A 12,135-nucleotide genomic window follows, 5' to 3' on the forward strand; every position below is an offset into this window, starting at 1 on the left:
ACATTGCAATTGAAATACTGAAGTGTATCCATGATTCTATAGCTGTACAAATAAAATACGTCTGCTTCACTTATACCTGTTTACCAGGAACTAATGTGACATGTAGATGAATGAGTAAAAAAAGCAGTACCAAAATCAAGTATCTTGAAAATCACGCATTTTATTGTTTTACAGGGACGATATCTGTGAACACATTACGTACTCCATATACTGCACCAGGGGAAAGTGAAATCCTTGACTTGGATGATGATTTGTATCTTGGAGGCTTACCAGAAAATAAAGCAGGCCTGGTCTTCCCAACAGAAGTGTGGACAGCACTCCTCAATTATGGATACGTTGGCTGCATTAGAGATTTATTTATTGATGGTCAAAGCAAAGATATTCGACAGATGGCTGAAATTCAAAGCACAGCTGGAGTAAAACCCTCATGCTCAAGAGAAACTGCAAAGCCTTGCCTTAGCAACCCCTGTAAAAACAATGGTGTGTGCAGGGATGGGTGGAACAGATATGTGTGTGATTGCTCTGGCACGGGGTACCTTGGCAGATCGTGTGAAAGAGGTAGGTTCCATGAGATGACTGCACTTCTGTTACATATTAAAAAAAAAACCCACTACCATAAAATAAACAAAATCCTGTACAATGATAAAAATGGTAGGCTAACGATAGCCGTCCTGAGGCAAAAAAAGCATCCTTGATTTCACTTGATGTGAGGTGGAGCCCTGCTCTAGACTCAAAGCAGTAATTCTAGAGGAAAGACTTTAAGGGAGACACTGAAAGGTGCATGAAGAAGTATTAGGTGGCTATGACAGAGAGTCAGTACTGCTGAATATCTCCTAGAAAATGCCTCCTTTTGTATCTCATCATACATTGCTGAGTTCTGGAAAGCTTTGTGAAAGCAATTTTAAATATATTGCATTGCTATGAAGCCTTGGAGTGGCTACCTAGAACAGAGGCTAGACAAAGTTAAGAGAATAAAGTGGGTTAAAGGCCTTCAACAGATATCTCTTGGGCAGCCAATAGCCTCCCAGAGGCTACATCCAAGATGGACAATGGTCACGAGTTTTCAGACAGATATAAGTTTCATCCATTTACATTTCAGGGGTTAATTCTCTAATTACAACTTCAGGTAATGAAGTAATATTCCCCCAATTTGCTCCCTCCCAATTCACTTTTGTTTATACTGTTCAGGGCCCAAGGCTGTGGTGTGTCCTTGGATCACAGGCCTAGAGGAATTGTTTTGTCTTACCAAAATATGAAGACAGTAGTTAACACTTTATTTGAACTTTAGCGTTATGTACTTATGCAGCACGGGATTTGAAAAATATAAAGGCTAAAATCTTAAGGCATCAGCTAAATTGTCACATTTCAGTTCCAAACTGAGGTCTTATTCTCTGCCTATTTATGTCAATATTAATATATAATTTAATTTACTTTCGAATTCCACAGTGTCACTGAACTCCATGGCCAGAACTTCACCCATGAGTCAAAGCAGAAGTCAGTAGGAATTAGTATTTTTTACTTAACTCGTTTTTAAAAGATCCAAGTACCTAAGGAAAATGTCTGTAGTTATCTAAAATATCTGAGTATTCCTCTTACCTAGAAAGGGTAACAGTGAAGTTCACAAACTTCATTTATTTAATTGGAAAGGTGGATAGTGGCAAGGAAGTCAGATGTTGAGGTTCATTAATAGAAAACCCTGTTATTTAAAATTTCAGTGTGCTAATAAAAGATTTTAATGTAAGTTGGTAAACGATAAAAATAAATGTATTTAATATTTTAGGGTTTTATTTTTATTCTTATTGGAATAGAAAGTGTTTCAATGCCAGGAGTTGTATTTTTTCATCTCAGAGTTGACACAGTATTTTCTTCAGATTTGTCTTCAACCTGAAGTCTAAACCTAAAGTTTACTGACTGAAAATGTAAGATATTTTCATCTAGTTTGATTAATTTTTCCAATTAGGCAGACAAAACAAAAATGTGCTCTTTAGAAATAAAACCCCCAATAAATGCTTTAAGTTGTATGTCAGTAGGTAGGTGCAGTTATGTAGTATGGATACCACCATCAGCATTTGCAAGTAGATCCTCAGATTCTTCTGCGGGCTTTCTCTGTGTTATTTTTGGACTATTTATGCCTTTGGCTCATGGCCAGCTGTTCGGAGCTCTTCAGACTACTGTTCCTGGTGGAGTGGAGCCGGCAGAGGGATAACTGAGCAGCCTGATGCAGCCCTCAGTTAAGCATGGCTGGTGTACCACCCTGTGGCCAAATTCTCCTATTACACAGGGGCTCAAGCAAAAACCGGATTTGCATTTTTTTAGTTCCACTGAAAAACCAGGAAACATGCGCCTTAGAGAAATAAACACATGCAGATCTGCAAAGAACTGAAAGCAGGCTTCATCACAGCAACTTCTCATATACATATTGGACAGGTGGTGATGTTTTCTAAAGAAACTTTTGCCCTTTTTATTTCCCCTGCTTTATTTTCAAGCATTGTCCATCTTAAGGCTTCCTTTTCCCAGTGCATTTCCCTGGTGGGAATGGTGGTACTGGAATGGTGGTGTTGGCTTCTCCACAACAACATTTGGTTCTTGTCCAACAGAAATGAGTGGCACTTCAGCAGTGTGAGATCATTTCCTGCTCGTGGGTTTCCCTCTCCAGAGGGAACTGCACTGAAAGGAGATGTCTTCTCAGTAATATTCATATCCCAAGTGGTCATGCATTAATAAGATTACAGCTTTTGGGATTCTGAGAACGTCGTGCTGGCATCTTATCACACAAGGTTATTATAATTACTACCCGTGTGTAGGAACTGATAAACTTTTGCATTTGGTGATAAAAGCATCACAATTACGATTGTTCAAACTAATTTAAATAAAAGGGGAACACGCTCATCTCAACAAGCAGTACAATTTCACAAAGAAAAGAAAGCTTTAGAATAAAATTCTGGAGATTAAACAACTAGAATATTTAACATTAAATAATTAAGGTGTCTTCAGTTTAAAAAAAAAGTGTGGCGCTACTTTTTATTGTTATTTTTTTTCATATTATTTAATCTGAAATAGGAGTGCTAATATCCATACATGGATGTTTAGTGTACAATACAGAAGCTGAAATAATTTCACCTCTTTAGTGCACAAAAATGCTGGAACATCACAGTGGTCTATTTTATTTTGTGTATACTTAAAATTATATATATATACACATATTTACTTATATCCACATCCATTTTATCCTGTTGCAAGTTATGCTTGATTTTATTCTTGATTTTCTGTAAGGTTAAACATCAGCATAATCTGTAGGTTGGCTTTAGTAGATTATGAAGACTCTAGCAGATGGATGGACAGATGTCACAACAATATAATTTGGCATACTCTCTTACTTTGTGGATCACTGAGTGACTGCCTGCCTCTTGGCAAAGGCTTTGCAGGTGTATTCTTTTGACTAGATGTCCAGGAACAATAGTAAAATCATCAAACAGGGATAAGAAAGAGTAAGCATGCAAACAAAGGTTTATGAAGGTGACGTTTCTGTGGAGAAAATCTGTTTAGAGTGTGTGTAGATACCCATGTTGTGCATGCACAGACCCCTACATACAGTTATACACATTAAAGAAATGTAGCTTTCATTCCTTGTGTTATACCTAGATGCCTTAAAATTTTAAATTAAGAATAATACAGGTATTATGAGGCTAGATGGCAAGAAGAATCAGGTGTTCTAAATATTATACTAATTCCATCACTGTCTTAAATTAACTGATTGGTCCTGTTAAAGTCATAATAAACTTACAATGTTGCTCAGTCCTAAAATAATCCCAGTGTAGGAATTGGGAGGAATAATTTCAGCTTCTATTCACATATTATCCAGTAAATAATCACATGCAGAGAATTGTTTCTATCAGATTGATGGAAATGTTCCCTGTAAGTCTCCAAGGCTGCAGCTTTGGGCCCAGGTGGACTGAAGAAGATGCCATGGAGAAAATATAAAACATCTGGGAAGAGAACAAACCATTCAAATTTGACTGCAGCCAATATATTTGAATAGTCACACAATTTCTAGGGGTAAAATCATATATATGAGGGAGCACTTTCAGGGCACAACATTGTTGCTCTACTTGTACTGGTAAATAAAACAGAATCAGAGAGCAAACCTGAATACTTGATTATTGATGATCCAGATTGCTCATTTATATCCTGGCATGACTCTGGACTGTATAGTCTGTCATTTTTGTGCAAATTTTGTGTGGGATTTTGGTGACAGCAGACACAGGGGGTGATTTCATGCTTTAAAAATGGCTCAATGGGATGCAATACAGTCCTCATATTATTGCAGACACACTGAAACTGAAAAAAGGGGGATAAAATTAATAATTCTGTCTTTGGGACTTCACAGGCACCACAAGGGGTCCAGAGGAAACAAGATCCTGTTTTATTTATCAAAATATGTGCAATAGACATTTGTACTCACCAAGAATCATGTTTTTAAAACAACTCCAACTTGGCTCCAAAATTTATGAGAAAGAACCCTGAAATTCAAATACCTAGTCCATACTTGTTTCACTTTAATTTAAATAAACTGTGAATTGAAGAGTAGCATCTATTTAGGAAATTCTTTACTCTAAAATATCCAGTTCAGCATTTCTGAGAGTAGTAGCAGATGTAGGAAAGTTTCCAGAAGAGTTGGTGCATCAGTCTCTTGAGCAATTTAGGTAATTCCAGCTCAACTGGAAATTAGGGTCCTGAATCTCCTCCCATGTCAGTACTGATCTGTGCATCCTTGGGTTTAGACACAGAGATAATTGAGGTAGTGTGTGCATATACATATATGCAGGAAAGAAGACTATCTAGCTGTGAAGATTTTTATAAGAAACAAATTGAAGAAAAATAATTTAGAGGGGAACTGAACCCTTCAGTGGGGTTGGAGTTTGGTTCATTTGTGTGTTTTGGTTGGATTTTTTTTACCACAGGAGCAGGGAAAGTTTGAATTGTAGGCTTATAAAACTGTCAAAGAATGAATGTATAAAATATTTTTTATATAAACCTCTGTATTATATAATGTCTTTTATTAATAACTCTACTGTGTGCACTTATCTGCTGCCACAAAAAAAAAAAAAAAAGTCAGTTATTATTTTGTAAGGATTTTTGCTGGTTTTCTTTTCAGCACCATGATTCCAACAGTGAAGTTGGAATCTATTACTCTTTTCCTTCTCCCGTTAAATGAGTATCATATCCTGAGCTAAACTTATAGTCTATTACCATTTACTCTAATAATTAAGAGAAAGAGAAACAAGAGAAAAAAGACATTCTGTGAGACATCTCCCTGGGGAAAAAAAAAATTATATATTTTTAGCTGAATTGTTCCTTCAAGGTTTGCCTCTTGTCATTCAGGTCACCTTCTTACTTACCAGGCCTTGTAAATTACCAATCCATTTCTGCCAGTTTTGTGTTTGGTTGTGCTTTGTTTGTTGTTTGGGTTTTTGGGGGGGTTGGTGTTTTTTTTGTTTGTTTTTGATTTGTTTGCTGTTTTCCATTTTCCTTTGCATTTTTCTTTTGTGTCTGGTTTTAGTTTTCCTTAGGGTTTTTCTTCTTGCTAGTTGGGGGCGGGGGTTGTTGGTTTTTTCAGGGTGGTCTTTTTTTCCTTTCCTCTCCCCCGTGATACTTTCATATTTAGAAAGCCTATGCCTTGGAAAGGACTTATTGACATATTAAAATGAGCTAGTTGACATGAGGGGGCTTCCAGAGCTTTTAAGTAATTTGCTCTTCTGTTCAGTACCTTCGGTCTGTTCTTTGAACATCTATTCCCAAAATACTGGCACAGTACGGCTTAGGAGGATTAAGTATCTAATCACATCAGGTCTGCTCACCACAGTGTTACTCACAGGCCATCTCCATTTAAATTAAGTCTCCAGTTAAGTTCCTTCCCTCCTTTTTCTGCAATTTTCAAGAAAACTTGAATAATTACAGGAAAGTTGGCTAACAGTAGCAGTGCTTATTCTGATAGCTCTCTTTTTTACATTATCCTAAGATAATTTGTTAGCAACAGAACTCTGGCATTGATAAATGTTGGGTTTGCTCTGTGTATGAAAAGCTCGAGTACTATTAATGTGACGGATTTTTATAGACAATATAAAATACCTTTTATTTTCTGTTATATTGGCATGTAACTTTAGGGCTTTTTCCTGGAATTCTTTACGTAAATTATATTTACCTCAATAAAAATCTGGGCTGATTTTTATGCATGGACTAGACAGCTAGATATAGGAAGGAATTAAAAGCCCCTGTTCATGACTTCCCCCCCAAAACTAATGAACAAACAAGGAAACCCACAAAACCCTCAAACTCACAAATAAAAACCCCAAAAATCATCAAAAAGCAAATCAGCTTCCACTGAAAACTCTTTGACTTGAAATCGCTTTTCAAATTGTTGCAAGTTAAATATTTTATCTACTTTACAGAAAAATTTTAGATATAAAATCTGCTGAAAGTATGATTACCTGCATAGTCAGAAATCATCAAACCTGTGAATGTATTCTGATAATCTGTTACATGTAAGGATTTCACAGAAGTCTCAGTAACCACTTTTTTTCCCAACATCAGACTGTTTTCTCCAAAGTTGTATTGGAGGAATTTAAAATTCTTTACACAAAAGAAGGTTGCCCAGAGAAGCTGTGGATGCCCTACTCCTGGAAGTGTTCAAGGCCAGGCTGGATGGGGCTTGGAGCAAACTGGTCTAGTGGGAGGTGTCCCTGCCATGGCAGGGGACATGGGTGGATCTAGGTGGAACTGGGTGATCTTTAAGATTCCTCCTAACCCAAGCCACTTTCTGATTGTGAAAATATCATCTGTCATTTTTGCCTCTCACAAAATTAGCAGAACATTTTGTCTTTCCGTGGATCATGTAGGCTGGAAGTCTTGAAGAGCTTATCTGCCTTTAGCGGGATACAAGATATGCTATGGGAACAATTTTGGCAAATGTAGTTGTGGTACTTACTTAACATAGTATCAGTAGTATTAGTCCTTGAAAATACTATTGCAAGTTGACACCACAATAAGCTGTTAGATAAGTGTCTCCTTTACACTGAAGCAAATTAAAGCATAGAGAAGCTTTCCATAGGTGTTCTCTGCCCACAGTGTCTGATTGTCCTCCCAAAAAGGACTTACTAATACATTTCAGAAATGTGTTTCCTTTGCTTTCTAGGAACTGCAGTGCCTCCCTGTGAGCAGAAATGCAGTCTCTTTGTTACCTTTCTCATTACCAGCCTGGAAGCTGGAAAAAGAAGGCTTGTGACTAGTTTTTCTGGGGTCTAACAGATTGTGACTGCTCTGCACCAGACCCTCTGGCCAGGAGGGCTTCCTGGAATGTCTGAAAGTGACAGTTCTTTGCAGTTCTTGGGGATTTTAAGATGCTACCCTCAATATGCCAATTCCAGTCTCAGTCCTCTTGCTGAGGCTGTTGTAGTGTTCATGCAAGCATTTTTGAGTCCATACCATGGTTTTTGTAGTCATGGAATAACCTGTGCCCCATCCAAACCATGCTGGGGACAGTCACGCATTTCAGGAGGATTTTGGCTCATTGTATGACAATTGCAACCCATGGCCATAGCAATGCCAATAGGTTTATACATGAAGCATCCTAAGGTGATTATCTAGGGGATTGACAGTCAGGCATGGGCTTTTGTTACACTGTTAAGGTTACCCGAATATCTTTTACTGATTTGACTTGTTTAGAGCAGTATGGGCCTGTCTTTCATGCATTGCCTTACAGGTGATTTTACTGATCTCCTTGAAGATGCACACATGACTGGCTGGGTCATAAAAGAACAATTTCTTTTCCTTAAAATCACCAAGATATGCCACTTAAAAACAAAACAAATCCTAATAAAATCCCCAAACTTGACTTCCCTTGTGTCTCCCAGCAATAATAATGAAAAGTATTACGTAGTTTTTCGGTGTTATTCTGACTGAATATACATTTGCCATCTTAATTTTAAGGAGTTTCAGTAGACACAGCATAATTCTTTAACAACTGATTTTCTCCTTTCTGTTTCCAGAGGCAACAATTTTAAGCTATGATGGAAGTATGTTTATGAAAATACAGCTTCCGGTTGTGATGCACACAGAGGCCGAAGATGTTTCTTTAAGGTTCAGGTCTCAGCGAGCTTATGGCATTTTAATGGCAACAACCTCTAGAGAATCTGCAGATACCCTTCGGTTAGAGCTGGATGCAGGACGAGTTAAGCTAACGGTCAACCTAGGTAACAACCTCTTTCTCCAAGAAATTAACATTTTCTTTACATTTTTCTTTTTGCTTGCAAACATTTATGAAACAGCCTGTTTTAACATTAAACGTAAACCGAAATGATATATAAACACACATCAATGCAGCATCTGCATATGTACACAAATACACAGCCATTATTACAATTTATTTTGTTTTCTTTTGCATTTTTGTATTCTTTATTTAGTCTTAACATTACCCATCACAATATTTTTGTACTGTTGTGTATTCTAAAAAAAGAAGACAAGTTCATCAGTGGTATTTTTTGGCTAAATTGGTTTTTTTTTTTCATTGTGGAAGATTGGTCTCCCTCGACAATTTCTTCAGAATAGCAATTCCATAATTTCAATGTGCAAGCAGAAACAACATATATGTATGTCAGCTCAGTTTTACCTCCACCAATTAATCTATGACATGCAAATATATCAAAGACTTTGTGGTTTTAACACTGAAAATGTTGCAGTTAGATACTCCCACTGATGGATTTCTTGGTCTCCTTTTTTTAGGTGTCAAATCTATATTAAATCCATCTCTTTTTTGAACAATTCTGTAGTGGAATTTTTGTAGTATCGAATGATAACACAACCCTTCAATGCCCAAAGACTGCGGCCCTCAGCAAACAGCCTTGTGAACACAGGAGGCACAAGCCCTTTTACAGAAAAAGAAAAAAAAAAAAAAGGTTTCCTTGTTTAAAATATGATAGAAAAAAATGCCAGGTTATGGTTTTCTCTAGTTTAAAAATAAAAAAGTAAATAAAGAAAAAAAAGCACTTCTGCCACGTTTATGAATAAGTCCAAGTCAGGACCTGAAACAGAACAGGAATATGCTCAGGAAAATGCATGTCTGATGCAGCTATTCCCAATCAGGGGGATGGTATTTTTAAAGGGAATTAAGTATTTCATTGCTTTAGAGACAGATTTAGAAAGCACCGGTGGGCAGTGGGGGGTAAGAAAATAACCACCTGACCCTCCACCTCATCAAAGTGTCTCTCACTGAAGCACTGCCCTGGTGTTTAGCCGTGAGGAGGGAGAAGAAGGAGCAAAGGGTGTCACGAGTGACCCTTCCCTGCCTGGCCCCTCCTGCAGGGCGGCCACGGCGGGAGGCTCCGAGCACTTTCTGTAAAGGGGCTGTGCAGGTGCTGCTCCTTGGCTGTTTGCAACCACTTTTCTGATGCGGTTGACGACACATGACAAACTCAGCTATATGGAAACAAAATCTAGGTTTGATGGTATACAAGTTCCTCAAAGGTGTAAACCAGGAGTAGCCATACAAACCAAGTAGCGTGGTGTAGGGTTTGGGGTTTCGTTTTGGGTGGGTTTTTTTAAAGTAATAAATGAATGCAGGTAACCTGGCAGAGGATTTTGCACAGATCAGGTTATTCATTTTACATACAAAACACCCCCCTCTGCCTACTTCTATAGTTCATGGAAGTCAATAAAAAGTAAATAAACCTGTTCCTTCCTCCAACACCACCCATTTTTTTTAATTTCTCTTTTTGTTTATTTGTTTATTTATTTATTTAGTCAGGCAAGAAAATAATCTTTAAGTAGAAGGGATTCTCTCTGTTCTCTAATGAGTGTTTATAAATACATGATTTTTTTTCCCCTCTGTATTATAACTTTAAAGTAGTCACTGTAGATTTCTAAAATCTAGACATTAAGGATACGTAACCCTGTATTTCTGGGCCTGGGTGATGAACTGTGTCAATCCTTAGCTTTTGAAGATAAGCCTTTGAGGTTATACTATCCACAAGTTGTCCAAGGTGTCTGATTGTGGCCTGGCCTGCTCTATGACCCATTGTGACGGAGCACTTTCTAATTGCACTGAGAAAAATTACCTGTTCTTTCACAGATGGGGAGAAAGCTGCAGCCTGCCTCAGTTAAGCATCTTTGACTTTTAATCCTGACTTTTCACTTAGATTTGTCACCATGTAGCTTTGTTTGAAATTGGCCATTTTTACCCTATTTGTCGTTTTTATTGGTAAAGACTTATCGCAGTATATCTGGGTTATAACAGTATGTAAAGACTGATGATATGGAGTGGCCATATATGCATGTGTCTGTCCCCGGAAGGGTGGACTGTGATTTTATTGGATGTCTGCAGCTATTACCTTGAAGGATAAATTTTCATTTTTCATCTATTCTTCCCCATCTAGACTGTATCAGGATTAACTGTAATTCCAGTAAGTGCCTATTCAAACTTTTTAAAATGTTATTCCACCATTATAAAATATGCAAACTAGAATGAAAAAGACTGTGGACAGCTTGCAAGCATTTGATAATTTATTAATGAAACGTGATCTTTAATTATCGTTGTGTAAAAAGTCATCATATACTTGTTTTTAGTCCTTCCCATAGGACATGACATTAGGTAGAATATTAAAAAGGAAGCATTCTACAGGTTGTAAACAAGCCTAGAGGAAATGGTGCCTGTCATACAGTATTATTCTAGATAGGCTATTTTATATTTACAGTAGCCATAAAATTTTGAACCAGCATTTCTAATAAGCTGTTACACATTTTTTCCCCTCATGCCCTCCTTCTAATTTTCCTGACATTTTACCTTTAACTCGTGGTTAGGTTGTTGGAACATGATAGTTTTTACTACAAAAATTTCTGCTTTACACCCCCCCCCCCCGTGACAATAACCTGTTTTTACTGGCTGGTTATAGCACAATTTCGTTTTGCTAAATCTTCAATTTATGGAAATGCAATACATTGCAAAAAGAACATTATTAAGTCTGAGAATGACTATATTTCTATGATGATTTTTTACACTCTAATTATGTTAAAAATCCTTGAATTGAACAATTTTTCTCTGTGATATGCATGTTTATGAAACAGAGGGAAACATTTGCCAGATGAATGGACTAAATTTTAACTTCTCTGATATTATTTGGATTAAGAGGCTATATTCTGAAAGGAGAAAAAGGACTGTGATTTTATTTTGAGTCTATGGAATTCCTGAATGGTGTCAACAAAATTATTGATAGTAAGTATGGTAGATTTGAGTTTTGGGTTGTTTTTTTGTTTTTTTTTTTTTTTTTTTTTCCTTCCTAACAGGTTTTCAGGTTTTGCAGGCCAGAGGACTGGCTTTATTAAAAAAGAAAAAAAAAGAAAGAAACAAAAAAAAAAAAAAAAAAAAAAAAAAAAAAAAAAAAAAAAAAAAAAGCTAAACAACAAACTGCACAGGTTTAATTTGAAGTTGGTAAGAGTTAAAATATATTACCATAACATTCCTTAATAGTTTCATAACCCATAAAGAAAAACAAGGATCTGAAGTTGTTCTTAATGTGTCGTTTGCTATTAGATTTTTCAATTAATAATTTTTACAAGACAAAAACACAGCATTTGTATTAAAAACCAGAAAAAATTCTTGAGGCACGTGTTTAATTTAAACTGTTCTTAAATTCAGAGAGACTTCAGTATAATAAAGGAAATGCTTGCAATCACCAAGGCATAAAAATATCATCCTCATATTAAAAAGAAAATAATAAAAAATTAAAAATTTGTCACTTATAAACACAAATATTTCCTGTTTCCACTTGCTAAAATATATAAAATCATGAAAAATCTCAGAAGCATTTTCTTGGTCTTCCACAGGACACTGTTTTTTTCTACTAATTGATCTCATTTAGAAAAAAAAAAAGTGTAAGAGAAGCAGCTTTTTGGGCAGAACTGTAATGAAACTGCCTGCTGCTGGTAAATTCTTTTTTTTTTTTTTCTAGGAAAAGCAGTATTGCTTATAGTTACTAACATAAGGAAACCCCCTAGGAATAAAGCCACAATATAACAGCTGTTCTCATATTTTAATCTTTTTGAATTAAATGATGTGTCAAAGATAAATTTAAATGGTTTCTAGGT

At 36.4% G+C, this 12,135-nt stretch overlaps 1 protein-coding gene across 13 annotated transcripts in view; it reads left to right on the forward strand.

The window, feature by feature from the left end:
* The window catches only part of NRXN1 (neurexin 1), a 684,323-nt gene that overhangs the window by 285,747 nt on the left and 386,441 nt on the right, over nucleotides 1–12,135 (forward strand). For 7 of the 13 annotated variants that reach the window (XM_066178062.1, XM_066178063.1, XM_066178065.1 and 4 more), the window contains 3 exons: nucleotides 175–558; nucleotides 8,046–8,249; nucleotides 10,428–10,454. In XM_066178062.1, coding sequence (XP_066034159.1) covers nucleotides 175–558; nucleotides 8,046–8,249; nucleotides 10,428–10,454 — 615 coding nt within the window. The remainder of the gene's footprint in view (nucleotides 1–174; nucleotides 559–8,045; nucleotides 8,250–10,427; nucleotides 10,455–12,135) is intronic. The other 6 variants (XM_066178067.1, XM_066178072.1, XM_066178073.1 and 3 more) reach the window with 1 other exon arrangement.

This window comes from Chamaea fasciata, unplaced genomic scaffold (assembly GCF_029207755.1).
Source record: "Chamaea fasciata isolate MVZ Bird 193981 ecotype frontalis unplaced genomic scaffold, bChaFas1.0.hap1 SCAF_3, whole genome shotgun sequence".
In the NCBI taxonomy this organism is placed as follows: domain Eukaryota; kingdom Metazoa; phylum Chordata; class Aves; order Passeriformes; family Sylviidae; genus Chamaea; species Chamaea fasciata.